The following is an 18679-nucleotide window of genomic DNA, read 5'->3' as shown; positions in this document are numbered from 1 at the left end:
AACATTTTCAGAATATGTGTCCCCTCCTGTAGAATTGTTCTAATGATAATTATGACGCCATTGGTCACGTGGTACAGGCGCCATCTTGGAAAAATCGAAAAATGTTGCACCTCTATCTCCGAAACCACTCAATGGAAAAAATTTAAATATGGCTCAATATCAAGCATTCCCCTTGGGGAATAAGATATGTTAATGATGGTGTCATCAGTACCGTAATAATGACGTCATAATTCGGCAAGTACAACGCTTGATTCGATCAGTATAATTTTTTTTCTCTGCAATTCTTGGACCGATTGACACAAAATTTTCACCATAGGAGCGCCTCCTGCTGTAGAATATTTTAATGACAATTATGACGTCAAAGCCTGGTGTTGGCTCAGCAGTTAGGGTGCCGGCTTGGGATCCTAGGATCCTGGGTTCAAATCCCGGTCGATCGCTGAATTAACGCCAGGGGGGTTGAAGCAGCCTGTCATCCTTCGGAGGTCGGCAATTTGAGTACCAGTTCACTGGTAATTCCCTCGCAAGAGGCGACTAACAGGGTTGGTGACAGGAAGAGCCTCCGGCCGTAAAACATTGCTTCAAAAAGGGGACCACGGTGCCCGAAAAAGGAGAAGGTAGATGGAGATTGGCAAACCAGGGATACAGCTACCAATGAGGGGCAGGGAAGAACGCAAAGGGAGGACAAGATGGATACACAAGCAACATTTTGGGAGAGCTGGTGGGTGATTTAACAGGTGCAGAAAATATCTGCTTTGGATTGGGGACAACTATATATGGTGGTGAACAGCTGTCTTGAAGACATAGCGGGAAGAGTGAGATTGAAGAGAGTGCGGAAGTTGGTTCCACAGGCAGGAAAAAAGAGGAACGAATGAGGGGAAGAGAGCCGAACTAATAAAGCCTGACTCGCATCGACGAATCAAATCTAAACGATATCTACACCTCGACATTCCACGTGAACTCATGCTCACAGGTAATGCAGAGCTAGACAAGTAATAGTTACAGTGTCCAATTATGGTAACATTTTGCTTTGAGACTCATCAAGAGAAACAACTTATCATTCAATGCACATCCGAATCATATGCAGTCAACCCTCGTTAATCCGACCCCGTTTATTCTGGAAATCTCGCTATCTGACCAAAACATTCAGGAACAGATTTCTGCCATTCATTTTATCTCTCTGATCTGCAAAATCGTTTCTCCGACAATCTCGCCAATTTGACAATGAGTGCTGGGAACAAAGTGGTCCGGATTAATGAGGGTTGACTGTACTCATGTGTATTTATAGTACACATACTTGCAAAATACCGCAATGACTTCATTTCATCTGACAGAAAAATATCCGAGTTATTTTCCAGGTTGACAGCCAAATCCGGCTCGATTCGGAAGCGCAATTCTTGGAGTTTGAGTTCAGGAGCTCGGATAGGGTAGAGAATTCGTGTGGGACCTACTGCACCCATTCAACCCCTACTCCCACCATTATCACTGGACTGTCATGTCTGTTCAATACTCTCCATTATCTCTGTATTGTCGCCACGTACAATCAACCTTCAATCCTCAAATATTAACGTACGGTATTTTGTTTCACCCTTTTTATGTTGTAGTGCCTACCTGACAACATGCATGGCGACAGCTCAAGGGAGCGATGCTGGCGGGATTAGTCAGACAGATCGGACATAGTTGATTGGGCGAAACACCGGTACCAGCAGCAGTTTTCACGAGTAGCCCGGCCTCTCGAAGAACATCATCGGCTTCTTCAGAATAACGATGGACCACCAAATCTCTGTCCCATTGGCAGTGCAGGAGCAGATGTTTTGCCACGTCTTGTTCCAGGTCCAAGGTGTTGGCTACCATTAATACATTCTCTTCCATCATGTGCCTCAAATCATCTGGAGAGAGGGTTCGACCTTCTGCAGGAAGTCCCGAACCAAGAAGGACCTCCGAGTGGCAATGATCTGCTTCATTAACCTGAAGAAACATCACAAAATGGAAAAAAAAAGCAACTTTGAGCGGTGCACGAAGGTATCAAAAAGTACAGGTTCAAGTGGTACACAAAGGCATCAATAAGTGCAAATAATAATATCACTTCATTGCTCCCAGTGTGACATAGATCAAAATTTCTAATGTTTTGATCTTATGACATAATTAAAAACAAAGTTTATTCCGAGCAAATAGGTTAGACTGTATGATAATTTCACCATAACTCGTGCAACTACAGAGTTCATAAAACACGATACCATGCGCAGTGTTTAAATACTAGGGCATGCCCGTACTATATATATGCCCGTACTATATATCTATCTAAAATTATATCCCCCCCCTCTATTTACATGAAATGGTTTGGTCCATTCGCAACGCCAAAGCGAACGGCGAACGGCTTGCGAGTACAGTGACAATCCCCCCCCTCTATTTACATGAAATGGTTTCGTCCATTCGCAACGACCACAGAACCCCCCCCTCTATTTACATGGAATGGTTTGGTCCATTCGCAACGCCGGCACACGCGATCGTTCGCTGCTCTCTGATTGGTTGAATCGTTTTTTGGACATAGCTCGGTAAGTAATTGTCCGATTAATATGAAACCTTGAAAAGGCACATCCTCGGGTCCCCAGCAATATACCTGGCAAGTTTCAAGTATATCGGACCGGTAGTTGTCGAGAAACAGCGGTCACAGACAAACAAACAAACGTACAGACGTACAGACAGACAGACAGAGATTACTGGAATTATAGATAGATGTAAAGGAAGGTCTTGCCATTCATGGGGGTTACATTCTTCAACATCCCCGTGAACCACAAATCTGCAAACTTAGGGGGTAATGGGGAAAATAGGGCGAGAGACTTCATCTTTAAAATTTGTCCAAGCGGCGAGGAGGGGTGGGGGGTGGGGGGGATTGGAAGGAGGAGGAGGAGGGGAAGGGGAGAGGAGGAGAGGAGGGATGAGGGAAGGGGACGGGGAGGGAAGGGGGGAATAGGAGGGAGGGTGAGCGATTAGGAGGGATGAAGGGAGAGGGGGGAGGGAAGGGGAGAAGAGGGAGTGGTAGAGGAAGAGGGAGGGGGAAGGTAAGGAAAGGGATTGGGAAGGGAGGGATTGGGAAGGGATGGGGAGGGGTAAAGGGTGAAGGAAGGGGAAGGGGAGAAGGGAGGGTCTTTACCAGGGTCTTTACAACACGACGTACGGAGCATGGTAATCTATGCAATCTACCTGGGCTAAGGTATTACATAGGTCTACCCCTATAAGCGTAACAATATTATCTTATTCCTCTCTGCACATGTGCGATCATGGATGGATTCAAAGCCCAAGTACGGTAACATGAAAGACTCGTCTTCCAATTCATCTTCAAAATGTAATATTCTATTTAAATAGCTTGTTCCTGGATCATAAACTGATAAGACCGACAGAGACATGAAACAATTCCTCGATCCTGCTTTTCGCATCGCGAGAGTATAAAAGGCTCACACATAGGGTTTTTTTTTTTTTTTTTTTAATTTGGAAATTTACCCCAAAAAAGGTTCATAAAGACTTTGGGAATTCATTGCAAAGTAATTATTTGGAAAGATATCACGCAAACGATGTTTTAATTTGTGTAATGCCACACGTAACGTCTTCATAAAACATCTACCGTGGCGTCACGAGTAGGCCTCGGTGCGTCCCGAGTCTCCGTGGTGTCACGAGTAGGCCTCGGAGCGGCCCGTGTCTCCGTGGCGTCACGAGTAGGCCTCGGTGCGGCCCGTGTCCCCGTGGCGTCACGAGTAGGCCTCGGTGCGGCCCGTGTCCCCGTGGCGTCACGAGTAGGCCTCGGTGTGGCCCGTGTCTCCGTGGCGAGTTCTAGACCACGCCAGTCGGTGTAAGCATGGCGTCGTCCGGGCACGATGCTTTCGGCCGGACAGTACTGCACAATGTGGGGACTGTCATCACCGCGGCCTACATAGCCCTGCTGCTGCAGCTGCACCACACAGGTGTTCACGTCCATGGCACAACAAAGCAGGGGAAGAGATGTTCTCCCAGAGCTTGTGCTGCCCTTCTGGCATGCTTCGATCACCTGCACACGCAACACAATCATCCACAAACAGACGTGGAATCATAAACAAGAATGCAGGTAGTAAAACCTTAACACAGTATGAAATGGTTTTTCATTCAACTCATTGCAAGCAATACAATACAACACACCTGAGATTGCATTAGCAGCTCCCTTAATATCCCTTGAAAAACATCATGATGAAACTGTGAATAAAATGATTCTTAAGGGAATAGAGATTATTTTTAGTCAATTAATAAGAACATTTCCATGAAAGGTTGTGCATGATGAAATCATTGGTGGTCAAAAAGAATGGGCACACTCGCACTAACAGACGCACACACACAGACACGTAGAAAGGAAAAAGCATTAGCCACACCTTAAAGATGAGTTTGTCAATGTGCATGTGCTTTTCCGCCTTGAGGATGCGCATCACAGCACATGAAATGATCTGCTTCTTGCGCTCCAGCAGGTGGGCTAAGGCTGTACCACTGTGGGATGGCAAATGCCTGGGCAGCAGTGACATGTTCTGTAGCTGCCCCTCAAGGCGTTCCAAAACAACCTCGTTTAACTGCAAGACACCTGGAAGAGACAAAATTGGAGGGAATGCTTGTCAAACAGAACACAGGTGTACCGAATGGAAGCGTGACGGCAAAATTCAAAATGTTGGGCGATAAGCAAAGCTTCAGACAGGCAAATGGCGTCATCTCCATGTGTTCACTTCTGAAGGATGAGCTGGGGACGAAATCACCATGTATCTGAACAAATCCAATTATTTTCTCATGTTTTCGACTAGCAGGGCAAAAACAACAACAACAACAACAACAACGGGACACAAGAAAGACCTCACTCAACCTGGATCTGGATCTGGATCCGGACCTGATCCAAAACCAAATCAGCTTGTTCTCCTCACCTTTCCAACTCATATCCACCTCGTTTTGTCACAAGTATTCCACAACTTTTTGAAATATCATGCTATATAATTATTGTTTTGGTCCTATCAATCAACGGTGAAGAATCAATTACGATTTCAAAAAAATATCGTATCCGGATACAGATTCGGATCTTCACCAAAATCAAATTAATTCGTCCATGTCACACACACACACACACACCTGTCCAGTGTCCACCAAGTTTCGTCCGAATCCGTCCAGAACGTTATGAGATATCGTGCTATATATTTGTTTTGTACCTCCCAGTGTGTACCCTGGTTAGAATAGGTACACCGTATCCCTGCGTGTCGGACGAGGCGACAAAGAGGGTTGGTGTCAGGAAGGGCATCCGGCCATAAAAACATTGCCTCAAAAAGAGAACAATGACAATTACAACTACATATGGGCAGGGTACAGCCCAAAGTGGAGATCGGTTTCTGAGGTTTGGGACATGGAATGTAGGGACAATGACAGGGAGAACAGGAGAAGTGGTGGAAGTATTGGTCAGAAGAAGAGTGGACATATGTTGTGTGCAAGAGACGAGATGGAAGGGAAGTGGTGCGAGAATGGTGAAGGGTAGGCAGGGACAGAAATACAAGTTTGTGTGGCAAGGGTGCCCGGAGGGCGTGAATGGTGTTGGTGTCCTGTTTTCTGAGGAGTTTGTAGACAGTGTGGTGAGTGTGACTAGAGTTAGTGATAGGTTGATGATGGTGAAAATGATGATTGGAAAGCTCTTGGTGAACGTCATCTCCGGATATGCTCCGCAGGTTGGTCGGAGCAATGAAGAGAAGGACAAGTTCTGGTGTGCAATAGAGAAGCTGATGGAAAACGTGAAAGATGAGGAAGTTGTTGTGGTAAGAGGAGACCTAAATGGACATGTGGGTAGGAGTATGGATGGTTTTGAGGGAGTTCATGGGGGTTACGGATATGGTGTGAGAAATGGAGAAGGTGAAAGGATTTTGGAGTTTGCTGATGGAGCTGATTTGTTGATTTGTAACACTCAGTTCCAGAAAGGGGATAATAAGCTTGTTACATACACGTCAGGTGGGTCGACGACAACCGTTGACTACCTGATGGTGCGTAGGCGAGATAGGGGGCACCTCCGGGACACAAAGGTGATCCCGGAGGAGGAGGCTGTTTCACAGCACCACTTGGTTGTCTGCGACATAAGGGTGAAAGGTGCGAGGAGAGCTCGGCGGGTGAAGTACCAACCGAGAATGAAGGTGTGGAGGTTGAAAGAGGTGACAGTAAGGGAGGCATTAAAAGAGAGGCTGAGTAGGGTAGAGGATGATGTGGTTGAGCTTGAACATGGTTGGATGTCAATGAAAGATAGTCTGTTGGGAGCCGTTGGTGAGGTATGTGGATGGACAAAAGGACCACCGAGGCATTCGGAAACATGGTGGTGGGATGATGAAGTTGGAAAGAGGATTGACGAGAAGAGGAAAAGTTCAAGGAGTGGCAGAAGGCGAAGGGTACGGGAGCAGAAAAAGCAGAGCATGAAAGTTATAAGGCAACCAAGAAGGCTGCAAAGAAAGAGGTAGCAAAGGCGCAGGAGGCATGTAGGAGAATGTTCGGAGAACGCTTGGATTCGGAAGAGGGTCAGAGAGCGGTATTCAGGATTGCAAAGCAGATAGCGAAAGAGATGTGTGATGTGATGGGGGTGAGTTGCTTGAAGGATGAAGTGGGACAAATCGTTGTGGACCCAGATGGAATTAAAGGAAGATGGAAAAGATATATGGAAATTCTGTTGAATATAGAGAATAGCAATATGGAAAAGCAGAGCATTAACCCTGGTGTTGGGCTAGCGGCTCGGGTGCCGGCTTAGGATCCTCGGATCCTGGGTTCGAATCTCGGTCGATCGCTGAATTAACGCCAGGGGGGTTGACTCAGCCTGTCATCCTTCCGAGGTCGGCTAATTGAGTACCAGTTCACTGGTAATTCCCTGTTTGTCGTTAAAGGCGGCAAAAAGGGTTGGCGTCAGGAAGGGCATCCGGCCGTAAAACATTGCTTCAAAAAGGGGACCGAAAAACAACAACAACCACGGTCCCCGAAAAAGGCCAACCCCCGCTTGCGGGGAAAAATGGCCTCTAAAGGTGCTTTTTTTTTTTTAAATAGAGAATGAATGGGATGGCAACATAGAGAGTAACCCAGTTTTAGGACCGGCAGAGAAGATAACTGAGGAGGAAGTTGAGGAAGCGACAAAAGCAATGAAGATCTCGCGAGATCTTGGAGACAGTGGTCAGGGGTTTTCGACGGTCCACACGGTCTCCACGTTTTTCAAAGTTAAGTCTGTTCACAATTGTATTTTGTCGAAACTGTATTTATCGTTCGGTGTGTGAACTTATAGTGTCCCCCTTGGAAGTTTCTCGGTGTTTATCTTTCATATATTAATCGTTTGTTTGCGGCGTCGCGAGCAAGGCCTTGCAGCCTCAGGCTTCCCCCGTCAAAGGTTGTTCCTTCCTTCGCTGTTTTGCTAGCTTTTTTGATTTCCCCTTCTCCACCAAGCTTCACCAAACATCTACTATTTGTCTAACGTTGTAACCCCAACACCCCCCCCCCCAAAACAAACAAAAAAACAAACAAAAAAAACTTTTATTTCCCTTTCTCCTCGTGTGCTTTTGCCCCTGCCCACGTGCGCTGTCTCGCCCCGCCCCCATTTTCCCCTTGCCTTCCACCTTTTGCCCTGTTCAAGTGACTCGTGGTCGTCGCTCTCGGCTTCCTCTCCCCATTTGTATTTTTGTGAATATAAGATTGTTCTTCACAGTTCTGTTTAAATATGTTTCAACTATCCCCTTCAGTGTTTTATTCAGTGGTTTATTACAACACGCTGTTTTTCTTCTTATTTAAAAGGCTCCTTTCAATTTCCTCTTCAACTCATTCCATTTCAAAAAAATATTCAATCTCTTATGATTCCAAATCACTCCATGCTCTAAATTCTCATTCATTCCATCCCTCCTCCATCGTTCTTAAACGAATCGCTAACTTGAAAATCACAACAAACCCAATTTGTTATACATGTTCATCTTTCATGAATCATCCACTTTCTAAACTCCCCCCTTGCCCCTCCCCTTCAAATCTCCCCCCCAAACATCCCTCCCAAATTCTCCCTACTCCCACCTCCTTCTCAAAGCTGCCTCCTCCCCACTTCCTCTCCCTCCTATGTCATACCTCCACCTCCCCCAACCTTCTACTTTCCTCTGCCCCCTCTCAAACAAACTCTCACTGTGCCTCATTCCATCACCATCAAACCTTTCGTCCTCCTCATCCTTCCCTTTCTTGTAACTCTTCTGTAATCTCTGACACACTATCAACTGCTCTTCCTACATCCCCCTCTCACCCTTCATCTGACCCTACCCCTCCCCTGTCCTGCACCCGATGCTCCCCCTCTCTCCTCACTAACGGTATGGACCTCAAACATCTGGGGCCTTCGCTCAAACCTGATTGATCTCTCCATTCAGGTTGCTTCTGAAAATCCAGACTTGACCTGCTTAACAGAAACTTTCCTCCTTCAAGATGTCTCCGATTCCTTAATATCTCTTCCTGGTTACTCCCTCCTCCGGTACGATAGACCTGATCCTCGTCCTGGTGGTGGGGTGGCTATCTTTATCAAAAACTCTCTTCCTCACACTCCCTGCACTGCCCTCTCTCCACCCCACCCACAGGAGTACCTCTGGCTACGGCTTCCTCTCTGCTCCCACCTTTTGTTCATATGTGTTCTGTACCGTCCTCCAAACAGTGATGACTCCATTTACATTTCTCTGTCGGACAACATGGACCAACTTCTATCAACTCATCCAAACTGTCTCTTCCTCATATGTGGCGACTTCAACTGTCATCATGCCAGCTGGCTGGGTGTGGGTTCATCTCTCACCAGCCATGGCACCTCAGCAAAGGACTTCTGCAACTCATTGGGACTGACACAATCTGTCAATTTCCCGACCCGGATCTCAGTCAATGGAGTATCTTCTCTTCTGGACTTGGTTATGACTAACTTCCCTGCAAATGTCTGCTGCTCTTCTTCTGCTCCAATCGGTTCTTCTGATCATGTGCTTGTTAAAGTGGACATCTCACTGGCCATTCTCAGAGAGCCTCCTCAGCGCCGACGAGTCTGGCATTTCACTCAGGCCGACTGGCACGGTCTGCAAGCAGCCATCAATCAACTGGACTGGTCTCCCATCTCTAATGCCTCTGACATCAATTCTTCCTGGGAATTCTTCCAAAGCAAACTGCTCTCTCTCATGCACAGATTTATCCCATCTCGTCTTCAGTTGTCTTACCCTTCTTCCCGTCCATGGTACACCGAATCTTGTGGTGAGGCAGTTGCCCTGAAACAACTTGCCTTTGAGTCTTGGAAGGCAAATCCAACTGAAGGCAATCTCAGTTTCTTCCACCAAGCTCGAAATAAGTGTTTCTACCCTCAGGAGTGCCAGGAAGCACTATCTCTCCATACTCAAGATTGAACTCTCAAACCTGTCTCCTTCCTCCAAATCCTGGTGGCGTCTGGTCAAATCCGTTTCTGGTGTTTGTTCCCCCTCCATCCCCTCCCTTACCTCAAATGGCTAAACAGTTGACACCGCACGTGACAAAGCCGAATGCCTCAACTCTGTGTTTGCCTCAAAATCTTGTGTCCCAAACCCATCTCTCTCTGTTCCCACCTTTCCCAGTCGAACCCAACTGCTCCTGGACTCTGTGTCCTTCTCTCCTGACAAGGTGGAGAAGTTTTTATCAAACCTCGACTCTGATTCTGCAACTGGACCAGATGGCATCAGCCCTCGTGTCCTAAAATCCTGCTCTGCCGCTCTATCTCACCCTCTCTCTGTTCTTTTCACCCTCTCTTTTGCTCAAGGTCATCTGCCAGCATCTTGGAAATCAGCAAACATTACCGCTTTATACAAAAAAGGTGCAAAAACAGATCCTTGCAACTACAGACCAATCAGCCTGCTCCCAATTATCAGCAAAGTCATGGAATCCATCATTGCTTCAGATATCAAATCCTTCCTCTTCTCCAATGGCTTGATCTCTGATCATCAATTTGGATTCAGACCAGGTCATTCTACTCTGGACATGTTGCTTCTGCTGTCTCAACAATGGATGGAGGTCATCAATGCCAAACAGGAAATCAGAGCTGTCTCACTTGACATATCACGTGTCTTCGATACGGTCTGGCACCCAGCTCTGCTCACCAAACTCACCTCCTATGGTATTCAGGGAAATCTCCACTCATGGCTTGCAGATTTCCTCTCTGGTCGTAGGCAACGTGTGGCCCTGAATGGATTTCTCTCATCTTCCCTTCCTGTTCTGGCTGGAGTTCCCCAAGGCAGTGTTCTGGGCCCTGTGCTATTTCTGGTCTTCATCAATGACCTCTCCGACTCTCTGGAAAATCCTCTCTATCTCTTTGCTGATGACTCCACTATCTGCCGCTCCATTCCTCAACCCTCAGATCGGCAGTCTGCAGCCTCCTCACTCTCTGCAGACCTGGACAAAATCACAGACTGGTCAAACAAGTGGAACATGTCTTTCAATCCTGACAAATCTCACACTCTTACAATGTCTCTCCTAAAGGACCGACTGGACAACCCTCCCATCTACTTTCTCAACAATCCTCTCCAAGAAGTTCTGTCGCTCAAGCTTTTGGGTCTCACTATCTGCCATGATCTTTCTTGGGAAAACCACATTTTCAAGCTGGCCTCCAAAGCCAGTCGCCGACTGGGCATCCTCCGTCGTGCGAAGTCCTTCCTTGGCACACCTGAGCTCCTCACCACATACAAGGTTTTCATCCGCAGCTCAATGGAATACTGTTCCCCCCTCTGGGCCGGTGCTCCTGCCTCACACCTTGCTCGGCTTCACGCTGTTGAGGCCAAAGCTTTCAGAATCATTGGAATCTCCTGCGATGTAGTCAACTCCGAGGGCCTTTCACTCACTCACCGCAGGCAGGTTGGTGGTCTTTCTGTCTTCTACCGACTCCTCTCCGGCCTTGCTCCCCCAGCTCTCTCTGTGCTCTGTCCCCCCAATATTCCTTCAGGTCGCACAAGATCTGCCTGCAACCCTCTTATGGTTAAACTCCCAAAGTCTAGGCTCTCTGCTCACCTTCACTCTTTCATTCCCCTTTTCTCCCGCCTCTGGAACAAACTCCCCCACTCCCTTCAATCCCACTCCTCCCTCCAGGTCTTTAAAACAGCTGTTCACCACCATCTCTTATCTTCCCCCATCGAAAACCTTGATCTTTTCTACCCCTGGTAATCCACCCCAGAGTCCTTGCAGTGTTCATATGTTTTATTCCTCTCCCACCTCCCCCCAAGTCCTCCCGATGTCCCTGCTCTCAAATGTTGTGTTTGTGTCCTTCCCCCTCTCTCCCCATCTTGTCTGCCGCTCCCCTTGTTTTTTGTGTTTTGTGTGTCGGTTTGTCTTTTTGTGTGATTAATGTTAGTGCTCTTTGTGTGTGATTAATGTGCTCTTTCACGAGCCTCGATCTTGTATACGAAAAAAAAAGAAAAAAAAAAAAAGTAGAAAAGCGGGAGGGCCGATGGGAGTTGTGGGAGATATGTTGAAGGCAGGAGAAGTTAGGGTGTGAAAAGAATGACAGAGATCTGTAATCTGGTGTTGAAAGAAGGCCGCATTCTGGTGGATTGGGAACTGAGTACCCTCACCCCTCTATACAAGGGGAAAGGTGACCCTCTGGAGTGTGGCTCGTACCGAGCGATAAAGTTATTGGAGCATGGAATGAAGGTATTGGAAAGGGTGTTGGAGAGGAGGATAAGGAAGAAGGTGAAGATCGACGAAATGCAGTTTGGATTTATGCCAGGAAGAAGAACGACAGACGCGCTCTTTATTGTGAGGCAGTTGCAGGAGAAGTACATGGAGAAGAGGAAGAAGTTGTTTCTTGGGTTTGTTGATCTGGAGAAAGCATTCAATAGGGTTCCACGCGAAGTATTGACATTGGCATTGAGGAAGTTAGAAGTGGAGGAATGGTTGATCAGAGTAGTGATGGCAATGTACAAAAGAGCGCGCACAGCTGTAAGGACGAAGGACGGGAACAGTGGTGAGTTTGAGGTGAAGGTGGGAGTGCATCAGGGGTCGGTACTAAGTCCACTACTATTTGCAGCTGTGATGGAGGTGCTGGCTCAGAACGTAAAGGAGGGTTTACCGTGGGAGTTGTTGTATGCAGATGATCTGGTGTTGATTGCGGAAAGTATGGATGGACTGAAGGAAAAGATGAACAAGTGGAAGGAATGTATGGAGACAAAAGGTCTGAAGGTGAATATAGGAAAGGCAAAGGTGATGGCAAGTGGTAAAGCATGTGGTGAGGTGGAAAGAACTGGGAAGTGGCCATGTGCAGGAAGGGTGTCGGAGTGAACTCCATTCAATGTACAATGTGCGCTGAGTGGGTTCATCAAAAATGTAGTGGTCTGAGAGGGTCATTAACCAGTGTGGCAGCTACATTCAAATGTAAGGTGTGCACAGAGGGAGCTACAGATGGAGGAAATGTTGAGTTGGATCTTGGAGACGGCGTGAAGCTGGAAGGTGTGAAAACATTTTGCTACCTCGGAGACTTGCTGAATGGAGAAGGTGGATCAGACACGGCAACGGTTGCGAGAGTGAGATGTGCATGGAAGAAGTTTCGGGAACTGAGTGGCGTGCTGATGAGGAGGGGAGTGCCGTTGAAGCTGAAGGGAAAGGTGTATGCTGCATGTGTGAGAAGTGTTATGATTTATGGAAGCGAGACATGGGTCATGAATGTAGAGCAGCAACGAAGGCTGGAAAGGGTGGAAATGCAAATGGTTCGGTGGATGTGCGGAGTATCGTTGAGAGAGAGGAAGACAAATGATGAATTGCGAAAGATGATGGGAATAGAGCCTGTGATTGATGCTGTGAAGAGGAACAGGTTGAGATGGTTTGGTCATGTGTTGAGGAAGTATGAAAGGGACTGGTTGAGAAGAGTGACGGAAATGAATGTAGAAGGAAGTATAGGACGGGGAGACCGAGAAAGACTTGGCTAAAAATGGTGGAAGAAGAAATGCGGGCAAGGGGGTTAACAAGGAGAGATGCAGAAAATATGGCAAAATGGAAAAGATTGTCATGGGCACCGCAAGGCTCACCCCCGCTCTAGCAGGGAAAATGGCCTTAAAATGCATGTTGTTTGTTGTTGTGCTATATATTTGTTTTAGCCATGTCACTCAATGATGAAGAATCACTTTATAAAATTCTCGGATCCAGATTCGGATCTGGATTTTCCCCAAAATCTAACCATTGCGTCCTTGTCGCATACCTAACCTCTCCACGAAATTTCGACCGAATCAGTCCACAACTTTTTAAGATATCCTGTTCACAAACAGATAAACAGACAGACGGGTGAAAGCGTAACCTTATCCGGAATTTGATCTTCACCAAAAACGAATCAATTCATCCTTGATACACACCCAACCTGTCCACCAAGATTTGTCCAAATCCGTCCATAACCTTTTGAGATATCGCGCTTTTATTGGAATTGTTTTTTACTGTGTACATAGTCGAGGTTCGTGGAAGACCTAGAATTGGTACACTGAACAGATCAGGAAACAACAGGACAAAAGGAACAGTAGAGAGAGGAGGGAAACACCAAAGCAGAGTTGAAGGCCAAGATAGTGGCAGATTTGCACAAACAATGGGTGTGGGGAGGAAAGAGGGGCAGGAGAGAATGCATGGGGTGGACAAGATGGATGCGGATGGAAACTCTCAACAGAGAGAACTGGAAATTTGGAAGGAGGAGTTGGGATGGGTTGTGGGATGATTAACATGGGTAAAAACAAATCATGGTTTTGGATTGGGGAAGATCTGAGATGGTTGTGAGAAGATGTGTTGAAAACCTGGAGGGAAGAATGAGATTGAAGAGAATGTGGAAGTTGATTCCACACGAGAGAAAAAAAAGAGGATTGAATGAGTGGAGGTAAGCAGTGATCCTGCATTTAGGTAGTTTTAGTAGAAGTGGGTTGATGGTGGACCACGTGAGCCCTGCAGAAACCAGGAGGGGGGGCATTGCACAGAACAAGCAGCGGGCACAATTTCAGAAATGAAGTGGGAGAAGACACATAGACCACAGACTTATCTGTGATGGCGAAGTGATGGACCCATAGACTCAGCTTCACTATCGGAAATTCTAATAATCTTGAAGGCCTTCGTTTCCACAGCGTCAAGCTGAGCAACATGGTGAGCGGAGGAGCCAGTCCAGAGGCGAGAGCAGTACTCCATCAAGCTACAGATGAACGTCTTGTAGGTGGATAGGAGTTCAGGTGAGCCAATGAAGGACTTGGTACGACGAGGATGGCCACCGGCCAGTCAGCTGCTGCTTTTGGAGCCCAACTTTGAAATGTGGTTTGCCCAAGAAAGATCATGGCTGACAGTGAGACCCAAGAATTTGAGGTGACCGGAATTGCTCAAGAGGATCCATTTAATATTTGTTTCTCCAATGACGGGTGCTTTCACTCCAACTTTTCTGCTTTGCAATCTTTTGTTAAGCTTAACTCACCTGACCTGCTGCCTCTGTCCGTTGGACAGTGGCATCTCCTCTGTTTCTTTCAAGTTACCTGGTTACATTTTTCACCGACTTGATCACCCTCCTTCTCATGATGTTGGCATCCATGTTAAGGATTCTCTACCTTTAGCTCGTGAAGATTCTCTTGAAAGGGGCTTTCACGAGTTTATGTGTTTCCGCCTTGCTCTCCTGCATTCAACAACCTATCTCTTCTTTCTGTATCGCTCATCTTCTTATGCCGCGCTCGATGCAATCTCAGACAGCATTGACAGGTCTATTTTACTCCACCCTTCTGCACACATCATGGTATTTGGTGACTTCAACGTTCACCACAAGGAGTGGTTGGTCCTCTCACAATACCGACCCTCCTGGTCTCGATGCCTATAATTTCTCAAAACCTCACCCAAATTGTTTCCTCTCCCACTCGTATTCCTGACCATGCTTTTGATGGAAGATACCTGCTCAATCTCTCAAAACCTCACCCAAATTATTTCCTCTCCCACTCATATTCCTGACCGTGCTTCTGATGGAAGACACCTGCTTGATCTCTTTTTATGTTCTAACCCAGGTGATTGTGTTACCGATGTCCTGCCTCCAATCGGTAACTCGGATCATTCCACTGTTTCTGTTTTTGTCTCTTACTCCTCATTCTCAACTCCAGTGCATCCTTTTCACCGCACTGCGTTTCAGTTTGGGAAAGCTGATTGGGATGGATTCCGTTCATTTCTTGCTGATCTTTCAGTCTTGGTCCTGATATGGCTGCCGAGGAAATATCCCAATGGATTTGCACTGGTATGGGCATTCATATTCCCTCACGTACCTATCAAGTGAAGGTCCATTCCCATCCATGGTTCACTCCGGCTTGTGGATCTTCCAATTGTTCATCGCAACGACTATTTCAAGCAGTACCAGGTGCAAGGGTCTCTGGAGTCCAAATGCCTGTTCCGCAAAGCAAGTAACCATTGTAAAAGAGTTCTTGAGGATGCCAAGAAACAATGTGCTGCTTCTGTAGCCAATTCCATTGTGACTCAGCGGCTTGGCTCTCGGGAATTTTGGCGGATTGCCAACAGTGTACTCAACCACAATAAATCTTCTATACCTCCTCTCTTTCATGGACCTGAGGTTGTTACTTTCCCTTCACAACTTCAAGTTGTTACTTCAAATAACTCTGCTGCTCTCGCCACATTAACAGCTTTTTTCATGCCAAAAGTGAACGTTATCTTCGAACAATATAAGTTTCGTCAGCGAGCACAAAGTCCGGGTGAATCGACGGCTCAGTTGGTTGCTGCTTTACGTGAGATCGCGGTTAATTGTGAGTTTAGAGATCTCTCTGATGAAATGATACGAGATCTGCTCGTGGAAAAAACCATTACAGCTCACATGTGAACATTTCCTTTTGGAACCGGAGCTTACACTGCAGAAAGCCCTTGTAATGGCGGACAAATCGAATTGGCCATGGCGGAAGTGAAAGCGATTACAGACCGCACATCAACGTCCTTTCAGGATGAAAATACAATACCTGCACGAACCAGAGTGGAGCAATACCGAAGCGACCCCATACACAGGGACACATCAAATGAATCTGGAAACCCAAAATTTTCACAGGCTCAACAGGTATGCCAAGAGAGTACCTGTTATCGTTGTGGATCTGCAATGCACGTAGCCAATTACCCCAAATGCCCTGCAAAAGACGTAAATTGCAGGCAGTGTGGTAAACTGGACATTTTGCTAAAGTATGTCACAGTAAAGACCACAAATACCAAGTGCGTGAAGTGACTGTACCAGATGTGACTGTTTTTAGCATAAACAAACATGCAGCTGAACAAATTGGAGGAACCCTATTTTGTGATGTTCGTCTTTGCACACCTGATGGACAGGCATGCTCAACTAAAACAGGCATGCCCAACTAAATTACTGGTGGACACAGGTTCAGTCGTTTAAATACTTCCAGTCTACCTACCTGGAGCATTTCAAGAGTGTACTTTTTGCAGAACCAACATTACACTTGGTGACTTACCTGAAAAAAATCAATCACTGTGGTTGGTTGTCTTCACGTACAGGTGTGACAGAACTATGTTTCTGTGCCTGCTGATTTCTTCATTGTGCCTTCTGGAACACCTATACTTGGCAAGGACCTTTCACTGCTCTCAGACTGAATATTGTTAATGGATGTGTTACTCCTGCACCAGTGCGAAGTACCTCTGTTCATCAAACATCGGCTTGTCAGACATCTAATCCTAACTCCATGGGAACTCTGGGCTATGCAAAAGGATTTGTACACAGAGTAAAGACAAAGCCTGATGTGGTGCCAATCCAGCAGAAGCTTCGTCGCTTACCTTTTGCTGTCTGTGATGCTGTCTCACAAGAAGTGAAAACCCTTGAAGTGTCATTTGAAGTCTCAACTATCATTGAGAGAATTGACTCTTCTGAATGGGGTTCACCAATTGTCCTTATGCATAAGAAAACAGGAGGTATACGACTGTGCGCAGATCTTCATGAACCCAATAAGGTGATCGTAATAGACAGACATCAACTCCCACATAATGAGGAGTGATTCGCAGAACTTTGTGGAGCGAGAATGTTCTCTACTCTTGATCTTCAGAGTGCATATCATCAAGTGCTCTTGCATGAGGAAAGCAGAGACCTTGCGGTTTTCATAACACACGAGGGACTTTTCCGCTATTACCGTGTACCATATGGTCTTGCTTCTGCTCCCAGGTCATTTCAGCGAATGATGTCACAGATCTTAGCTGGACAGGAGGGTGTACAGTATTACCTAGATGACATAATTGTGTATGCTTTGTCCCCTGGGAAACATGAGGAACGCCTCCAAGCTGTTTTGAATCATATTGAACTAGCAGGCTTAAAACTGGATTATGAGAAATGCCATTTCAGGAAGGTTGAACTTCCTTTTCTGAGTCACTTGATTTCAGGAAAGGACATGAGTCCAAACACAGAACATGTGGTGGCAATAACACAAGCACCATCCCCAAAGGATGCATCTGCTCTGCGTTCTTTTCTGGGTTTGACTTCTTGGTACTCCAAATGAATTCCAAATTATGTGGAAGTCGTGGAGCCACTCCATGCCATACTGCGCAAGAATGCTGACTTCTCCTGGACTGATGCTGCACACACTCAACTTGAAAGGGTAAAAAAAAAAAACAATTGCTAACAGCCCCGCATTTGCTTTGTTTGACCCTACTCTGACCACCATTGTGACCACAGACGCGTCTGATTATGGACTCGTAGCAGTCTCACTCAACTTCATGAGGACTCTACAGAGGAAACAGTAGCATTCGCCTCACGAACACTCACAGAATGCGAACGCAAGTACTCTACAGTGGAGAAGGAAGCACTTGCCTGCGTCTGGGAAACTGAGAAATGGCGTACTTACCTGTGGGGTCGGAAATTTATCCTGTGTACAGACCATATTCCACTGACCACACTACTGTCTTCGAAAGGTCTTGGTCGAGCTGGAATGGGAATCCTAAAGCACTACTCAAAGCCTTTAAAACATACCCTTATGAAGGGACACACACACACACACACACACACACACACACACACACACACACACACACACACACACACACACACACACACACACACACACACACACACACACACACACACACACACACACACACACACACACACACAGTGTTTTATATGGTAGATAATGTGGAGAGTATATTAAATAATGTAGAGAGTGTGGAAGTATTTTGAGTATTGAACATAATTATGTTGCAACAACAACAACAACAACATGCATTTTAAGGCCGTTTTCCCTGCTAGAGCGGGGGTTAGCCTTATAATTAAATAATTATGTTAATCGTGAATAATTGGTAAACACATTAATGCCGAGGGACCCCGCTGTTCGTGGGGGATATGTTCCAGGAAAATGCAGCGAATTGCGAAACCACGAATAGGGGGGCATTGTTTCAATGGAAAAATGGGGATAGGTTCCCGAGTTGCGAAAATCCACGAATAGAGGACCAAACCGTGAATAGAGAGGCAAAATCCGCGAATGGTGAGGCAAATTCCGAGAATGTCGACCATAATCCGAAAAGGTCAATGAAAACGCAAAGCATAGGGCAGCGAATCTAGAAGCAGGTCATGCTCGTTCGCGGCTCGTAGAAAATGTTTTTTGCGTAAGTCGAGCTGCTTTGTGCATGGCTGGTGAAAAATAGGTTTTATAAATGTCAAGATAGCGGCTCGTGAATT

The 18679-nt window shown here is 46.3% G+C and overlaps 1 protein-coding gene across 8 annotated transcripts in view; it reads right to left on the bottom strand.

Annotated features, from left to right (window-relative positions):
- Nucleotides 1–18679, bottom strand: part of CUL9 (cullin 9) — a 321162-nt gene that overhangs the window by 109779 nt on the left and 192704 nt on the right. For all 8 annotated transcript variants that reach the window (XR_013623648.1, XR_010984381.2, XM_068115286.2 and 5 more), the window contains 3 exons: nt 4395–4597; nt 3620–4039; nt 1609–1965 (listed from right to left, as the gene is read on the bottom strand). Coding sequence is in view for 6 of the 8 variants with exons in the window: in XM_068115286.2 (XP_067971387.2) it covers nt 1609–1965; nt 3620–4039; nt 4395–4597 (980 nt within the window). In the remaining 2 variants the exon portion in view is untranslated. The remainder of the gene's footprint in view (nt 1–1608; nt 1966–3619; nt 4040–4394; nt 4598–18679) is intronic.

The sequence above is a fragment of the Myxine glutinosa genome, chromosome 5, assembly GCF_964187855.1.
Source record: "Myxine glutinosa chromosome 5, kmMyxGlut1.1, whole genome shotgun sequence".
In the NCBI taxonomy this organism is placed as follows: Eukaryota; Metazoa; Chordata; class Myxini; order Myxiniformes; family Myxinidae; genus Myxine; species Myxine glutinosa.
The sequence above is the reverse complement of the archived record's forward strand: the minus strand, read 5'-3'. Positions and strand labels throughout refer to the sequence as shown.